Source organism: Tinamus guttatus, unplaced genomic scaffold (assembly GCF_059628265.1).
Source record: "Tinamus guttatus ecotype Peru unplaced genomic scaffold, ASM5962826v1 Tinamus_guttatus_pri_ptg000368l, whole genome shotgun sequence".
NCBI classification, from domain to species: domain Eukaryota; kingdom Metazoa; phylum Chordata; class Aves; order Tinamiformes; family Tinamidae; genus Tinamus; species Tinamus guttatus.
In genome coordinates this window covers 1,738,642-1,754,493 of record NW_028288902.1, presented here as the reverse complement: position 1 = coordinate 1,754,493, position 15,852 = coordinate 1,738,642, and the positions used below count along the sequence as shown (strand labels likewise).

Below are 15,852 nucleotides of genomic sequence, written 5' to 3'. Positions count from 1 at the left end.
AAAACTCAGGTAAAGGAACTGTGTAATATTTTGGCCAACATACCTCAGGTTTCCTCAGCATATTTTATGTTCTGATGACCTGTGTCTTTAGAGAGAAGTGATTTAGTACTTTGATTAGATACTTTCTGACAATTCTGCTTTTTGAATTCAACGTTTATTTTCTAAAATAAAAAGCAGCTTTGTAATGGACACCAAGTAAATTTGATTCTTAAAGACATTTATAAATATTGTTTTTTCTTCTTTAATAAAGATCTCGACCTACAGGCTCAATCCCGAATGCCAATCCACTCCAGCAGTTTTTCAACAAACTGAGTCCACTGAAGACAACGTAGATCCATCCTGCTGCAGGAGTTGGAAAGCAAACGTACCTGCCCAGTTTAGTCATCGTATCTCCAGGCACTTGCCACTTGGCTAAATCAAGTATAAGAGTTTCATTACTTATACAAAAGCAACAGAATTCCAGTCTGCACAGACTCCTTCAGACGATTTCCATATGAAATAAATTTGGAAATAGAGCAAATTACAGATGTAATGTCAGCATCCTCAATAAGAGAAAACTCCGTATTTCTTCTCCAATTCTTCAACAGAAGGATCTTTCAACCCCATGTGGTTCAAATGACTGAACAGCACTTGTGCAACTGTAACAATAGAAGTCCAACATTAAGTGTTATTTTTGTGACTCACAGACTTAGGTTAAATTAGTCCAACTCTTTCCTCAGTAAGAGGAAGGGTTGGATTATAGCTGAAATATGGTAATTTGAACTACCGCCCTTGATAAAATGAAAAAAAAAAAAAGTAAGATGAAGATTCCTCTCTGTTTGGATAAACAGAGCTGCCTAACAACATTTTCTTAAACAGGTACGTAATCCTGACAACATAAACAGATTTTGTTTACTATTTTGGCACTATCCCATTAAACACAGAATAAAAATCTTAACGGCAGGTAACAGAAAAGCTGCAGAGGATTATGGTTTGAATGCCACATAACATTCATAGGTAGAATTTATCTGCACTTATTTTACTGTCAAACATGATATTTTAATCTAAAGAGATTAAAAATGTGTTATGTAGAGGCCTTATGATTATTAATGAAACGGATGTATACAGGTCCCACAGAAATCTTTACTTTTAATTCTCTCACTGATAAATAGTCTGTTCGGTTTACTAAATACAAACACACACTTCTATCAACCAGACACTCAAGCTAAAGTCAACTTGAACTGCCAACTTATTTAACCGATGCTTCAAGAGGATGGTGGAAAATAGGCTGAGTGGTTTGGAGACATCTTTGTTATTTTTGCTGCAATTTATTTTGTAGGTAAGCTGGAACTAACCAATTTCGTACCTTCGTGAAAGAGGCAATTAAGTGGTGGTGATGTGGGAAGAACACAGCGGACTTGATTAAATTGTTTAATGTTCTCTGTTACTGATGATTTAATAAACAGTAGCATATCTATGAAGATGGAAAGAAAATAAAGCACATCTAGCTTCCACTAGGGCATTCGCACATCTTCAAACAGTAACACCCCTAGTAAGAGTAGCACTTCATTTTACATATCCCTTGCTAGATTTGATAGCATCATAATCAAAGTTTAAAAAAATGCTACTGAACTACTTACTTTTCTTCTCTGAGCCCGACATAAACATTACTGCCATATCAAATCTTTTTAATTCAGATAGCCTCTGGAGGATTTCAAGGATGAGTGACGGCTCCTCTTTCCTAAAGATTATTAGATACAGAAAAATAACTACTGTTGAGTAGAAAGATTCAGTAGTTGCAAGCAAGATTAAAGATTTCAGGAATATCAAATTAAAACACTTTCTTCCTTGCAAGATGTCCTGACCGCTTTTCAGTGAAAAGCCAAACACCTACACATCAGTATGCAAGCATTGTAAAATGATTGGTGCTAGGCACAAAATAGTTATCAAAGTGTGTTGTAAACATTTAATCATAAGTTTGCAATTTTTCTACACTTTGGTAGGAAGTAGAGAGTGTATATGTGTGTGTCTGTGTGTGCAAGCACGGAGAGAGGGAGAGAGAGAGAGAGAGAGAGAGAGAGAGAGAGAGAGAGAGAGACAGAGAGACAGAGAGACAGAGAACATATCATCTATGCTTAAAGAAATCTCAATAACAAGCACCCACTACAGACTTGCTGTAACTTTTATACGTAAAGAAAGTTTCAAGACTGTAATTTCATTTTACAATCTTTTAGGCACCAATAAGCAGGTACTACCTGTGTTTCATATTAGCTAATACTCAGTTACCAATGCTATGAATTAAAGTCAATAACGTACAGTAAATCCCTTTTTTACACCTCTTTACACTTCAATCCAGTTTTTCAAGGTAACTTTAATTTCTTAATAAGAACAGCTGAATCATTCCAATGACTGGGGGAATGGGAAAGAACTGAGCAGAACATCAACAAGCAATGTAAACGTCTATACAGCAAAGGAGAAACTGAACTTACTCAATGTAGTAATCATGTAGAATTTTTAGTATCTCGTTAAATAAATCTGGATCTAAGGACTTCTGGAACAGCTTTGGATAAAATGAAGGTTTTATTTGCTTTGGAAGAAATAGAAGAAAAAAAAGATGTTAAAGGCAAACATAGCTGAGTCATGATTACAATTACAAATGAGTTTTTATAATCCCTTGGGCGATACTGGAAGTGCACGATATCAGAAAAGAAGAACAAATTATTGCTGTACTACTTGACATGGAACCTAGATTATATTGAATATAAATAAATTTTATTCTGGGGGGGCATGGAGGGATTGGCAAAAGGATTGCCAAGTTAACTTCTCAAAAAATCTATCTTTTGCCAAATATACATTAAGTAGACTGATGTGCCTCAGGTATGTGTGCAGCCCAGAGAGGTAAGAATGCTGCCATGTCTAACTAACATAGAAGTATTCATCTGAAAAAAAAACAGAATTTAACATGGCTTCTAAGGTATTTAACCATTTTTGGAACTGGGGCTAAGGTTTGGGAGACAGGAATCCCCTTTGCAGAGACCAAAAGAGCAGGACCATTCAAATGTGGATCAAACTACTTAATATTTGCCACCAGTTAAGTCATGCAACTTAAATGCAATTCCCCTTTTCAGTCATTCATGATGTTCTTCAGTACCAGTTAGGATTAATACTACATGTTTCATACCTTCAGATACATGTACATTTTTTCTGGACATTCTTTCAATTTTCTGAAATCAGTCTCGAGCTGGAAAGAATTTGAAGGAATAACAGGGACTGGAGACACAGATCGAGTTGATGTTTTGACTTCCTTTTCTACCTTCTTTGTCATAGACAAAGATGGATATATAATTGATGAAATTCCTTTCACACTGCTGGGAAGCCTGAAGAGAGATTTGGAAATTCATAATCCAGGAAACACCTATGGAATTTTACACTGACATAACTGTAACAGTAACTATTTGGAAAAAATCTAAAATACAATAATTTTTGAAGCATTGGTAGTAGTTTTGCCCAAGCAGGCATTTTAAAAAGAAACTACAAAACTCTTCAAACTATGAAAAACCTTATAGCTAATGTATCTTTTCTTAAAAAGAAATATGCATACACTGATAAATATCCTCAGTCTGGCTCTACTTTGTTTCTGGAAATAGCTATATATTATGGTACAAATTTTTACCATATACAGCTACAAAAACAAACAAACAAAATCACTAGTTTTTCTGCAATTTCATAATGTAAAACAATAACATCAGATGAACAGTTTTCAACATTGATTACAATGGAGCTCTTTATTGCTCTCTAATTTGTCACTGAAGTTCATTTATTTTTCAGAAGTCATAGAATGGCTATAAAATATACTTTTGTCTTCAGCACTTCACACTAAATCCCTCTGAATTGAGAAAGGGGAGTGCAAGGAAGGAATTCTCACAGAAACTCATTAATTGTCACACAGAGCATCTACTATTAACACAATGAGACAAGGCTGGTGCACACAAACATTTCCCAAGTGCTGCAGCACTTGGGAAAAAGTCAGCTTCTTTAGCTCAGCATAGTCACTCAGCCACACTTGGTTATTTCTAGATAACACAGTCACCATCAGGAACCCTGAGTCAGCCAGTTAATGGCTTCCCACTCAGTAGAGGAGAGAGTAGTAAGTGACATTGTCATCTTTATGTCTTTCATCTCACAGAACTGGTGTGTAAAGAACATGTTTAAGCTCTGCTTAAGAATCTAGAATATGTGTTTTTTTTTTAAACAAACAACAAAAAACCCACAAATGTGAAGAATAAATAAAAGAAAGACCATATGAAAAATATGAAAACACTGCAAATTTCTTTATATTTGGAATGTATGGTCAAAACTATTCATGGTAAGCAGTTTTCCATCCAAACAGCTCATATTTGTTTCAAACACTACATCAAAGAGGTAGATGTGCAAGGCTTTTTAAATATTTCCTTTTGTAAATCAATTTTTTCAAAATATGTTCTAATATCACATGTAGAAATTTATAAAATGAAGATTTCAACTACATTTACCTCTCAAAAATAACTGGAATTTTTATACTTACTGTATTGTTTGGCTATCACTGATTTCTTCTATTTTCAATTGCTTTGCTTTTGGAATGTCCAGTGAAGTAAAGCGATCATCTTCACTTAGCTTCTCAGTTGTTTCAATACTTGTAGAATCCCTCCAATTATTGACTAAAGAAGAAGTGCTGGGAAAATCACTATTTTGTATGTCGTCATCATCATCATCAACTTCTTCAATGACTATTCTTCTCAAAGGCTTCTAAACAGAACATATACCTAGTGTCACATGTACAGCCTTTACATCCATGTATATAAAACCCGTTGAAAAAGGGCTGTGTTTAAAACTAAACAGCAATTTCATGATAACCAGGTTCACCTGAGTTTGTGCACATGGAAGACGCTTTGCTTTAAAATAAAAGTCAAAAAAGAAAACTCTTAACACATTCTATGGAAAGTGCTCTATGATCATTTTCTTGCCTCATCCCGTATAAGATCTCGGAATCCGCATTCCTCCTTTCCAGTAATGAAATATCTTTTTTTTTTTTTTTTCCCCTAAAAGAGATGAATGGGCAAGGAGTAATGTATATTTTGAGTAATGGCCTTCATCAATCTTTGCATTTTGGCTAAGAAGATATCTAACTACACAGGAATTGGCAACTCACATTTTGAATTGATAAATGTTTGTAATTCAGTCTTACTGGTTGACCGAGTTACATTCCCAAGGCAACTAATTCCACCAGTGAAGGACACTCTATGCAGCTAAAATGCTTGAGCTTTTAAACACTGCCAAACACCACCTTTGCAATACTGAAGAGAAGGCATCGCTTAGTAAGAAAACGAATTTATCACTTTACTTGGGAATTTCATTAACTGAACATAAAATGTAGTGTATATTGCTCTGCAAATATACACAATTAAACATATTCAACAATTTAGATGTCTTGATGTGGCAGATTTCTCTGTCCAGCTAGCACAGTTGCATGTGATAATTTAGCCTCTGCAGCAGTTCACAATTTTATTTATGTACATAATTTATGTCCAAAACATCCCATCCCATCATTGTACGAGAACTGGGACACTGGGTAAGAGAGACTGAAAATTACAGCACTCTCTCCAATCGCTGGACAATAAAGCGTAGAGTCCAACCTTAACAGAATTACACTTGAAAAGCAGCCTAGTATCTCCAATTAAATTAGCAATCAAACTGAGAACTGAATTTAATTTTCTATAGTATTTTCGCTATAATAAATTCAGGTTTTAAAAGCTCTTTCATCTAACATGTAATATGCTTAAAAGCCAGTATTAAAATAATCCTAACTTTTCCACCAAACTATCCATTTGAAGTAAATACATAACAGAGCTAAATATAGAAGAGTAGAACACTACAGTATTCTGCACGAATACACTTTATATTTACAGAAGTGAACACACTTTATATTTACAGAAGAACTTGCTTCTGAATGTACAAAATAAGTATACTAAAATGGGCAGCCTACTGCATAAATAAAGCTGATACTATGGCAATATACTAAGCAGTATCTTATAACTCATTAATTTGACCAGTACCTCAAGTAATTCACACTCCTAAAATAACACTCCTCCTGAACCATTGGCCAGTTAATCGACATATTACGTGGATGAAAATGCAGGCTCAAGGTAAGTGAGGTAGCTTAGCGTGACACCAAAGTATGAGAATAGGGACAGGCAACATGTCTTGTTATCACTAAATCTACTAGAGAAATCCAGCTTAGCAGAAAGGGATTTTACTCAGAGCTTTCCTAACTCTGCAGTCAACTGACTTTTAACTCTCATCTTGCCTGGCAGCTGTGGACCCAGGTACTGCCTCCCCATTCCACATCACTAGTACACAGGCAAATACCTTGTTTCCTGAGCAGCAGTGAAGGCTGCGTATTTACACCATGGCTACTGTATTCACTGTTACAGACATATAGAAATGCAGAAGTTACAGTCTCAAAAAAACACTGATTAGCCCTATCTTTAAACCTTGGGGTTTTTTTTTTTCCACATGTAAAACATACATATCAGTAGGCAGTCACACAAATAAACAAAAATTAGATTTTAACTTTAAAAATACATTTCTTCCTTCATTCTCTATATTCAGTACAACAGAAAACTACTTACTGTTGATTTCAGGAGTGATGGATCATCAATGACTTTCACTATATTTTGTATTTCATTTTCCTTTACCAGTGTTTCAGGATATTTTTGATGAGTCCACTGCTCCTTCTCAGATAATTCCTTAAAAAAAAGAATGAACAGTTTTTCAGAAAATTTCAGGAATGGTTATAATATGCATTAAAATTTACTTAATAAAGAATAAAACATACTATTAGTATAAGCTTAGAAAAACAAAATAATCACGAGTATACGTACATTCCTTATTTTAGCAAGTTCGTTTGTTGCTTGCTTATTGCCAGGTTCCAACTTGAGAACAGCTTCAAAATCTGAGTGAGAAATTAACATATGAAACTGTACATTTCAACTGATGTTAAGAAGTTCTTAAACATTCTTTAAACTTCATGTTTTCTTCTCATAAGTCTAATATATGCTGTCACCCAAGATTTATATTGCAATCTAATTTTAAACATATTTTTAAACTATTTCTTATTACTTATGAAGAGCCACAGACACCCACTTAGCCCAGACTTTGTCTTGCAGCAATAGCAAAAAAAATAGCAAAAAAATAGCAAAATGTTTTTTGATTTAGTCTGCAATAAATAATTCTTTAATCATGAAATATGTTTCATACACAATTTCAGACTAGTACAAGAATTAAGGTCTGTTTCAGTGCCTAGCCTATGTGTTTCCTCATCCCCAGTTTTTCCAAGCTTCTTTTATAGGTAATCCTAACACTGGATTAGCATAAATGCCAAATAATAATTTTGATGAATAAATTGCATGGTTTTGGAAATCTCTCTGTTATGCACATATAATTACACACAAAACTGTCTTCCTACCACATGGATACTAACACAGAGGTTCCATAATACCTATTCTATTATTAAAAAACAAGAATACCCTCCACTCATTCTGAAATTTTGCACTAACAACCTCAGTTAGTCAGCAACTGATTTAATTGCTACAAGAAGGTAATAAAAGCACCTCTTATTCAGGCCCTAATGCTAACCCAGACTTACCTTCCACAGCTTCTCTTAGTTTTCCAAGAGCAACTCTGGCAGCTCCCCTTCTAGCAAAAGCTTTAGAATAGGAGGCATCTAACAGCAGAGCTTGTGTACAGTCGTCTTCAGCCTCTTCATATCTCAGCAGAAGAATAGTACAAAATTAATAAGTACTTTCAAAACAAGCTTCAATCGAAAAGAAGTTTCAATTGAAAAAACAGTGCTACTCAAAACATTAAAAATACGAGTTAAAAACGGAAGACCCAAGACTTAAAGTGCTAAACATCTTGACCTTTCTAATGACATATCCCAATATAAATAGTTTGATTATGTCAAAATGCCTAATTATAGGTTATAGGTTTAATTCAGGAAAAAGGCTATTTCTCAAGTCTTCCAAGACATTTTACCAGAACTTTGACTACAGAAGCTATCGAAACCATCTTCTAGGCTGGGAGGAACACACATTACAATTCCTCCACTCCCCAGATCTCAGACAATTCATTTGGTATGTCATAACACACTGCCACCTCTCTTGAGGTTTTACAGAAATTTACTTCCTCTGAGAAAATAAGGGTCCTTAAAATCTGTCAGAGCCAATTCCACTTTAGATGTTAAGCAACCTTAAAATGAAAGTAAGCATCATAGCTTTGTACTTTTGAAAACTAGAATTACCATTACAAACGATCAAAATAAGAGAGGAAAATCAAGGACATTCAAAAATAATTCTCTAGGTCTGAATTTCTTTGATTTCTCATTCTGAAATATTTATAGTCAAATTCAGCATATGCCTGAATTAATACCATTTGCTCTCAATGTAGGATCAAATATCCTCATTCCAGTTATATTTGATCATGATTTCACTATGGACATGTTATTTTCTTTCATTCCTCTTCTCTCCTCCTTCGGTCTATTAATAAATTTAAGAACTAAGTATTTTTGCAGCTCTGATCAGTTCTGGAGGTTTTTAAGAATACCAATGAGCTTCTGCTGCATTTTATATTCATGTTCTCTTCAAAGTGTAAAGACTCATGATACAGCGATTATCTCACAGAATCAATTTTCTTGCTTGGTCATTCAATCAAAGTAAAATTTCCTCTGATTCTGTTTCTTAGGCAACATTACTTGCATTATGACATTCTCTTATTGCTTCAATACTAAAGTACTGTGATAGAAAAATTCTACCTGTGCAACATATTTTATAATCTTGAAATTTGAGGTGAATGTATGGCCTTCACGGATATCCAGCTACAGCATGCTAAAACAGATGACGAATATAGTGTTGAGCTTCCCAGATTGCTCCTGCTTCCCATATTGTCAGTTTAAAAGATTTAAATTGTTATATAGTTCTCAGGTAGTTGAAACAAGATTTCAGAGGTTTCAAAAATGATCATGTGGAATTTCTCTCATGGAGTACATCACTACTTTTACTGGATTATTTGAGTAAAGTCTAACTGAAAATTAGCAAAATAAATACGCACTGGAATTAAAGAAAAAAATATTTTAAAAGATATCTGTTTTCAGAAAAATCTGAAATAAGAAGTTATCCATTTCTTTATATGGCATGGCATTTAGCAGTTGACTGTTTTTTATAATTGTCAAAAATACATAGCTTTAGGCACGCCCTTTGAGGAACTAGAACTTCACTCACAGAGAGAAATGTGTGTATGTGGAAGAGGGAAATAAAAAAAAAAAATCTCAAACTTTAGGAAAGTTATTTTTCACTACATCTTCAGACCATTACCATTTCATTCTTTACACATTTTTTTCCTAAAACTTACAGTTCAAGATATACACTTATTTCTCTTATTTCTTTCATCATGTCTCTTTCTATATTGTATTCTATTAAAAATTAATGCAAGTTACAGTAACTGGTCTTCACTGAAAACCCATTGCTTCTAATTCACAGCAACAAAAGAAATAGCATCGTATGTGTGATATTACTTACTTTTGAATCTTCAAATAGGCCATAGCTCTGTTAGCTGGCAGAAGTGCATTGGTGCCATCTGCTGCTATACCACGTGTGTAACATTCTATTGCAGCTTCATACTTTCCTTCTTTGAAATAAGCATTACCCTGTTATGGTAGACAAAAAAAAAAATCACTGAAAAAGATTCAGTGTAATTTGCTTTACTCATCTTGTTAGTAGACAAGATCACTGTGAACTCTGCCAATGAAGATGATGGCTCATATACAATCACCATATCAGAGTAGGTATATATAATGTGTTTTTTCATATCTATACTCTTTTGTAGACCACAAAAAGCAAAGCTGAATTCTTATTCTAGTACTTGAAGGAAAAATAATACATATAGCAAAAAAATAGAAGGTAGGCTATAGATACGATTTTTTCTTCAGTGTTCAAGTGTAGTATAAGCCACTCAGTGGTCAGTTAAGCAACACAAGCAATTCTAAAAACAAACAAAAACAGGCCTAAACCAAAAGAAAGGGCCAAACAAATCCTCAATACTCTATGGATAAAATTTTAAATAATGCCATTTTGAGATGTTATCTGGTCACAAAATGATTTATCAAACACTGATTTTCCTTTCTCTCTTGAAGTACATAGCTTTATCTTATACTGTCTTAATCAGATGTTTGAAATGGTAAAAAAATAGCGCACAAGTCTAGTTGGACAAGCAGGGGTCAAGGTGCATGTAATACTGAAGAAATAGCATCTTTGCAAAATATAGCTCCTGATTTTCTTAGCTTACCATCTATGTGAAATTTACTGCGTACCAATAGTGCTGTAAAAGATACCTTGCATAATGTTGTTCCAGAAGATTCTAAACAGAAAAACGGGAACTCAGAAAATGGGAATGAATTAAGGGCGTGCCAAATATGCTGCATGAAGTTCAGGGATGTTTCAAGTTTAGTTTATATATTTGCATAGCCAATAGTGCAATACACTACTTTTCTTCATTACTTCTATTCTAATGAAAGCTGTGGCTTACCAGATCCTTTTCTGTAACAGCCTTCTGCTTGAGCTGCTGCTCTTCAATGTGCTGCTTCTCTTTATCTGATGATTCAGGTTGGACTGCGTCTTCAATCTCTTTCTGTTCTGAACTGTCTTTTGATGATAAAGCCTACAAAATGACAAAGCATCATTTCTCAACATTCATTTCCCTTGCTCAGGTATACTTTTTAGAACATATAAATGATAAACTTTTAAGTTGTAGAAATCTCCTAACCATCTTAAATAGAAGTGCTTTTGTTCTAATGAGTGCAATCGAAGAAATCATTCTAGCTGTCTGTGAAGATGCATACCTATGAAGGACTGTGAATCAGGACAGCACATAAAGACAAAGTACACAATTTCTGAAGAACAATGCAAAATGACCCATGCAACTGCCTGTACATTGCAGTTTAAAATTAAAAAAAAAAAAAAAAAAAAAAAGTTATTAATGATTTTGGGTCTTCCTTTTGGGCAAGAAAAAGACACTTCCTCCAGCTTTTCAAAACAACAGTTAAAGTATAAGAATGTTCATATGTTAATGCTATTTGTCTCCTAGTACAGGCTACTAAAGTCATTGCAATCAGCATTCTCAGACTTGCAGCAGGCTATGATGTTCTGCGAGGCTTAAACCATGCTCCGGCTTAGCATGCCATAAGAATCAGTGGAACTACAAGCATGCTAACAGTTGGCATTAATTAGTGTCCAAGAGAATATACACGTTATCACATGTGCAGTGAGACCCTGCAGTTTGTATTTGAATGCTTAGCATGACCAGAGAGAGAAAAAAAAAAAAAAAAAAAAAAAACACGATACAGGAGGTAGAAAAAACATTTGAAGGGAAAAAAAATAAATAAAAAAAAAACAGGGTAAGGGCCGGAGGGAGGTCAGCATGGGTGCCCACATCTGCTTTTAGTCTGCAAACCTATCATTCCACCAACATATGCATACATGCCAGCTTAACTAAAACAAATTACAGAACTTGGTCTCAGTAAACTTCAAATGCAAGAAAAATCTCGATTGATTTTGCTGAATTCCATTTTTGCTATAAGTTGATAAAGATACGAATTGAATACTGTGTATTAACTTATGTAAGCAACTATTACTCTTATTACCTGGTAAATTTTCTTCAGCTCATTTTTTGCATCAAAGTTGTTGGCATCCAGTTCTAAAACTTTTTCATAATCTATAAGAAGATCAGAAAACTGTGTTTCAGGTGTAAATTAGAGGTTAGGTAATGGAACATAAAATACAAGTATCCATTGAAATAGCCATTTTGTGGAGTGCATAAAGAATTGGAGATATTACAAAGAATGTATTGTTCCAAGACATTTGAAGCTGATTTATTCCAGAGCTGTCTAGAGATACAGTAATCTTTTGGACATTCTTCTTGAATTTTACCTTATCAGAAACATGAAATCTGTTATTTTATTTCTTTGTTTATAGAAAATGGAAAATAAATTCCTGCACCAAATAAACTTTAATCAAGTAGATATATGATTAAATTGTATGTAATATAGCAAATGTATGAGACCCACCTTCTTTAGCTCCTTGAAGATTTTTCAAAGCGAAGCGAGCAGCTCCTCTTCTGGAATAAGCCTTTGTGTAATTTTTATCTAGAGCAAGTGCTAAATTGCAATCAGATTCTGCAACAGAATATCTATAAATAATGTGAATGAGTCAGCTTGAAAAAACCTCAAACTTCAGCAAGTTAGCCTAACCCAAAGTTTTACAAATTTTCTCCAAAGCAGAAATTTTGCATGCTTCATAACTTAACCAACTTACATTTAACCAACTACATCATACCCTTTTCCCCTCCCGAAAGAAATTAAAGCCTTAGAAACAGTGCTAACAGAATGTAAAGAGCAAATTACACAGTGATTTTTCTCTATTTCTCTTTTCCATCTCTTATATAATTAATAACAGAGATATTAAAATTCTGGCATGAAAATGGAAAAAAAAAAAAGAGAAACTACTAGATTCTTTACCCTGGCAAACTCAATTTTAGTTTGAAACTGCAAAGCACTCTGCGACTGCAGTCCTGAATCATAGAATGCTTAAGGTTGGAAGGGACCTCTAGAGATCATCTAGTCCAACCTCCCTGCACACACAGGGTCACCTAGAGCACATGGCACAGGACTGCATGCAAGCGGGTTTGGAAGATCTCCAGAGAAGGAGACTCCACAACCTCTCTGGGCAGCCTGTTCCAGTGCTCTGTCACTCTCACCGTTAAGAATTTTTTCCTTAAGTTCCTGTGGAACTTTTGGAGTTTCAGTTTGTGGCCATTACCTACATACACTTTCATATTACAGCATGATTATTAATAAGATAATCAAGACAAAGACAAAACTAAATCTGAAGCAATGCAGTATTTCAAAAAAGAAAATATTAAAGATGTAATAATACGTATCTTACTTTTTCATTCTGTAAAAGGCAGATGCTCTGTTTGTGGGCAATACTGGGTTGTAAGGATCAGAATGCATCCCTCGAGTATAGCATTTTATTGCTTCATCAAAATTTCCTTGTTTAAAGTACTTATTACCCTGTGAATATTAAAAAAGATATGTCATTTTAATAAGTTAGTGTATACTAATATGTCATTATTTTTAGGCTAAAAAAAAAAAATCCACCAACAAAACAAAGAAAAAAATCCAAGCCTTAAATTTTAGAATGCTCATGTTCTCATTTAATATCTCTCACGAAGCACTGCTTTACCTCGAAATGTTTCTTTTAACCTAAATACTTTAAACATCCCATATTAAATATTTTTTCACCACTTATGCAATAAAAAGGATTTAATATCACCTTATTTTCAGGATCTTTCCGGAACTGTAGGCCTGCTTTTTTTGCAACTAGATTTAGCAATCTGGGATAGTCAAGAACTTTATACTTTAAAAAAAGGTAATAAAATAGACAAAGAATCAGAAGAACAGGCACAATCCTCCCACCAGAAGTGCTGTCTCAGTTGACAGTTTTTAAAATCAATTAAAAAGGTTTGTTTAAATTCTATTTTGTAAATAAGGAATGTTTATAAAGTGATAACCTTTTCCTTCTCCGCAAGAGCCTTTTCTGCATCTATACGAATGCCATCTTCTTCAGAGTCTGATTCTGCAGATAAGGACTCATGAGTACTATCTTCTTTATCAAGTTCTTCGAGTATTTTATCCTTAAATTAGAATAAAATAAACTATTATTTTTGCTATAGCTTAACAATATAAAATAAATGAAGCAGGACTTTATGAGAATAAGTAGTGCATCTTTAAAAATGTCTACTACTTAAAGAATTCTCATTGAGAAAAATTCTACAAGGATGCATCCTCCAATATTGCTTGGTGTGTCCTGTCACACTGTACTAGAATTATAACCTTTTGATGGACGTATTGTTAACTTAGATAGCAATATAGCTCAACTTTTGAGCATTTAACACATAACTTTTGAGAAAAAGCAATTTTCTATGTTTACACAGTATCCAACACAATAAGATATTGATGTTTTATTGCTGCAAGCTTAATTTAGACAAAATCCAAATTAAAATAAAACCAACTGGGGACCCAACAACAAAGGCAACAAGCAGATATTCTGACTCACCACATCTAGTTTTCCCCATGCTTCATAATCGTAGGACTTGATCTTGTTTTTCTTGTTTTCCTCAGTAGTTTTCTTAGAAGGGACTTTGGTTTTGTTTTTCTTCTTTTTCTTAAAAGACTCATTTCTAATTGGTGGTAAATTCTAAATTGAAAGTGGTAATTTATTATAAAGGAGAGGCATAAAAGCTGCTTATTTTGCAGAAGACTGACTGAGAGATGCATCATTCCTGCAAGCTCAAAACAGTTCTTTGCCATCATCTGCAAAGATCTTTGGCAACTTCGAGTTTTCAAATATTTACAAAGAAAAATATTTTTTCCTGCATGAACCAGAGTTGTAAGTTTTAAAATAAGTGAGTCAAAGTTCATTCTTTAAATGTTAATTTTATTTTAGAAACCCTAACAAAAAAGTGGTTCTGAGTTCTACAAAACCAGTAAAAACATCACCATGCAATATGATTAATATATTCAAGTCAGCAATAAATAAGCAACACTGAAGCTGCAGAAGGAAATATTCCTAGATCTACCTGTAACTGTTTAAAAATGTATTGACCTCAAGGATCCATCAGCTCATAAGCTGCTTGTGCCACCGCTCCGTTGGCGAAGCAGTTATGAGAAATCCTGGATCAAGAGCAACCAAACAGCTCCCTTAGCTCATATGACCTATGCAGGTATTTTATGTCAATACATGTAATTTTGCTGAAGTAAACTGGGCTATCTCAAATAAAACACTTGCAAAATGAGTATGTTTCTACATCTGCATCATTCTAAATCATTACATGAGGGAAAAGGAAACAAGCAAGCAAGCAAGCAACTATTAGAAACACTGTCATGACACTCATGTCACTGTGTTAATATTCACACTGGACTTGTGATTTTACCTCTTCTGGGACACCACTTTGCTTCCGTAGTTCAGAATCCACCTGCTTAATATCTTTTTCCCAGCTCTCTAATTCTCTCATAAAATCCTGCAGCTCTTCAGCATTTTGCTTAATTTGCAGTTGTAGCTCCAATGCTTTATTTGGTGAAGTCATTGTAATCTGTGAAATTTCAGGGAAAAAACTCTCTAGTGAGAACTATAAGTATGGAACCGAAGGAAACTATACTCTTCAAATTGAAGAAAATTGACTTAATTTACACGCATGTCAGAATTCCCAACTACACAAGTAAAAACCATTAAACAGCAAAAGACGAAAAAGAAACAAATTAAATGTCTCTGAAAACATCACAAGAACCTACAGTATTCAAATAAAATACATCATACTTCCAGTTTTAAGTGTGAGCTATAAGACCTAATGAAGTCAACAACAATCCTGAAGATGATAACAAGGGGACCATAATTCAAGCAAATTTCTGCAGTTTCCCACAAGACATAACAAATTAACATTTTAGTTTCAACTACAACACAGACTAAAATATAGGTGCTGCTTTGTATCTTGATAGAAAGAAGACACCTGACAAATCACCCGTCCCGAATAATTTTATGCACCTACAAAGTGCATTCAAATATGCATGCACTTATATTTTAGCAGACAGAGTAAATGCATGAGAAGTTTTATTACGAAGTCAGGTGAATTACACCTCCAGTATATTCTTTGTACACACTCTTTCCACAAATCTGCAGCCCTCCAAGTCCCCCAGATTACTAATATTTAAAAGTCTCCATAAATTCT

General features: G+C 34.1%; 1 protein-coding gene across 1 annotated transcript; it reads right to left on the bottom strand.

Annotated features, from left to right (window-relative positions):
• Positions 1-138: 138 nt before the first annotated feature.
• RPAP3 (RNA polymerase II associated protein 3) lies at positions 139-15,260 on the bottom strand. The gene is made up of 16 exons (XM_010228020.2): positions 15,061-15,260; positions 14,184-14,324; positions 13,639-13,761; positions 13,011-13,138; positions 12,134-12,255; positions 11,711-11,781; positions 10,597-10,728; positions 9,591-9,718; positions 7,664-7,785; positions 6,900-6,970; positions 6,648-6,764; positions 4,544-4,764; positions 3,161-3,356; positions 2,469-2,566; positions 1,620-1,720; positions 139-638 (listed from the first exon to the last, which is right to left on the bottom strand). The coding sequence occupies exons 1-16, from the start codon at positions 15,211-15,213 to the stop codon at positions 544-546; spliced, it is 2,019 nt and encodes a 672-aa protein (XP_010226322.2). The 5' UTR covers positions 15,214-15,260; the 3' UTR covers positions 139-543.
• Between the last annotated feature and the right edge of the window lie 592 nt (positions 15,261-15,852).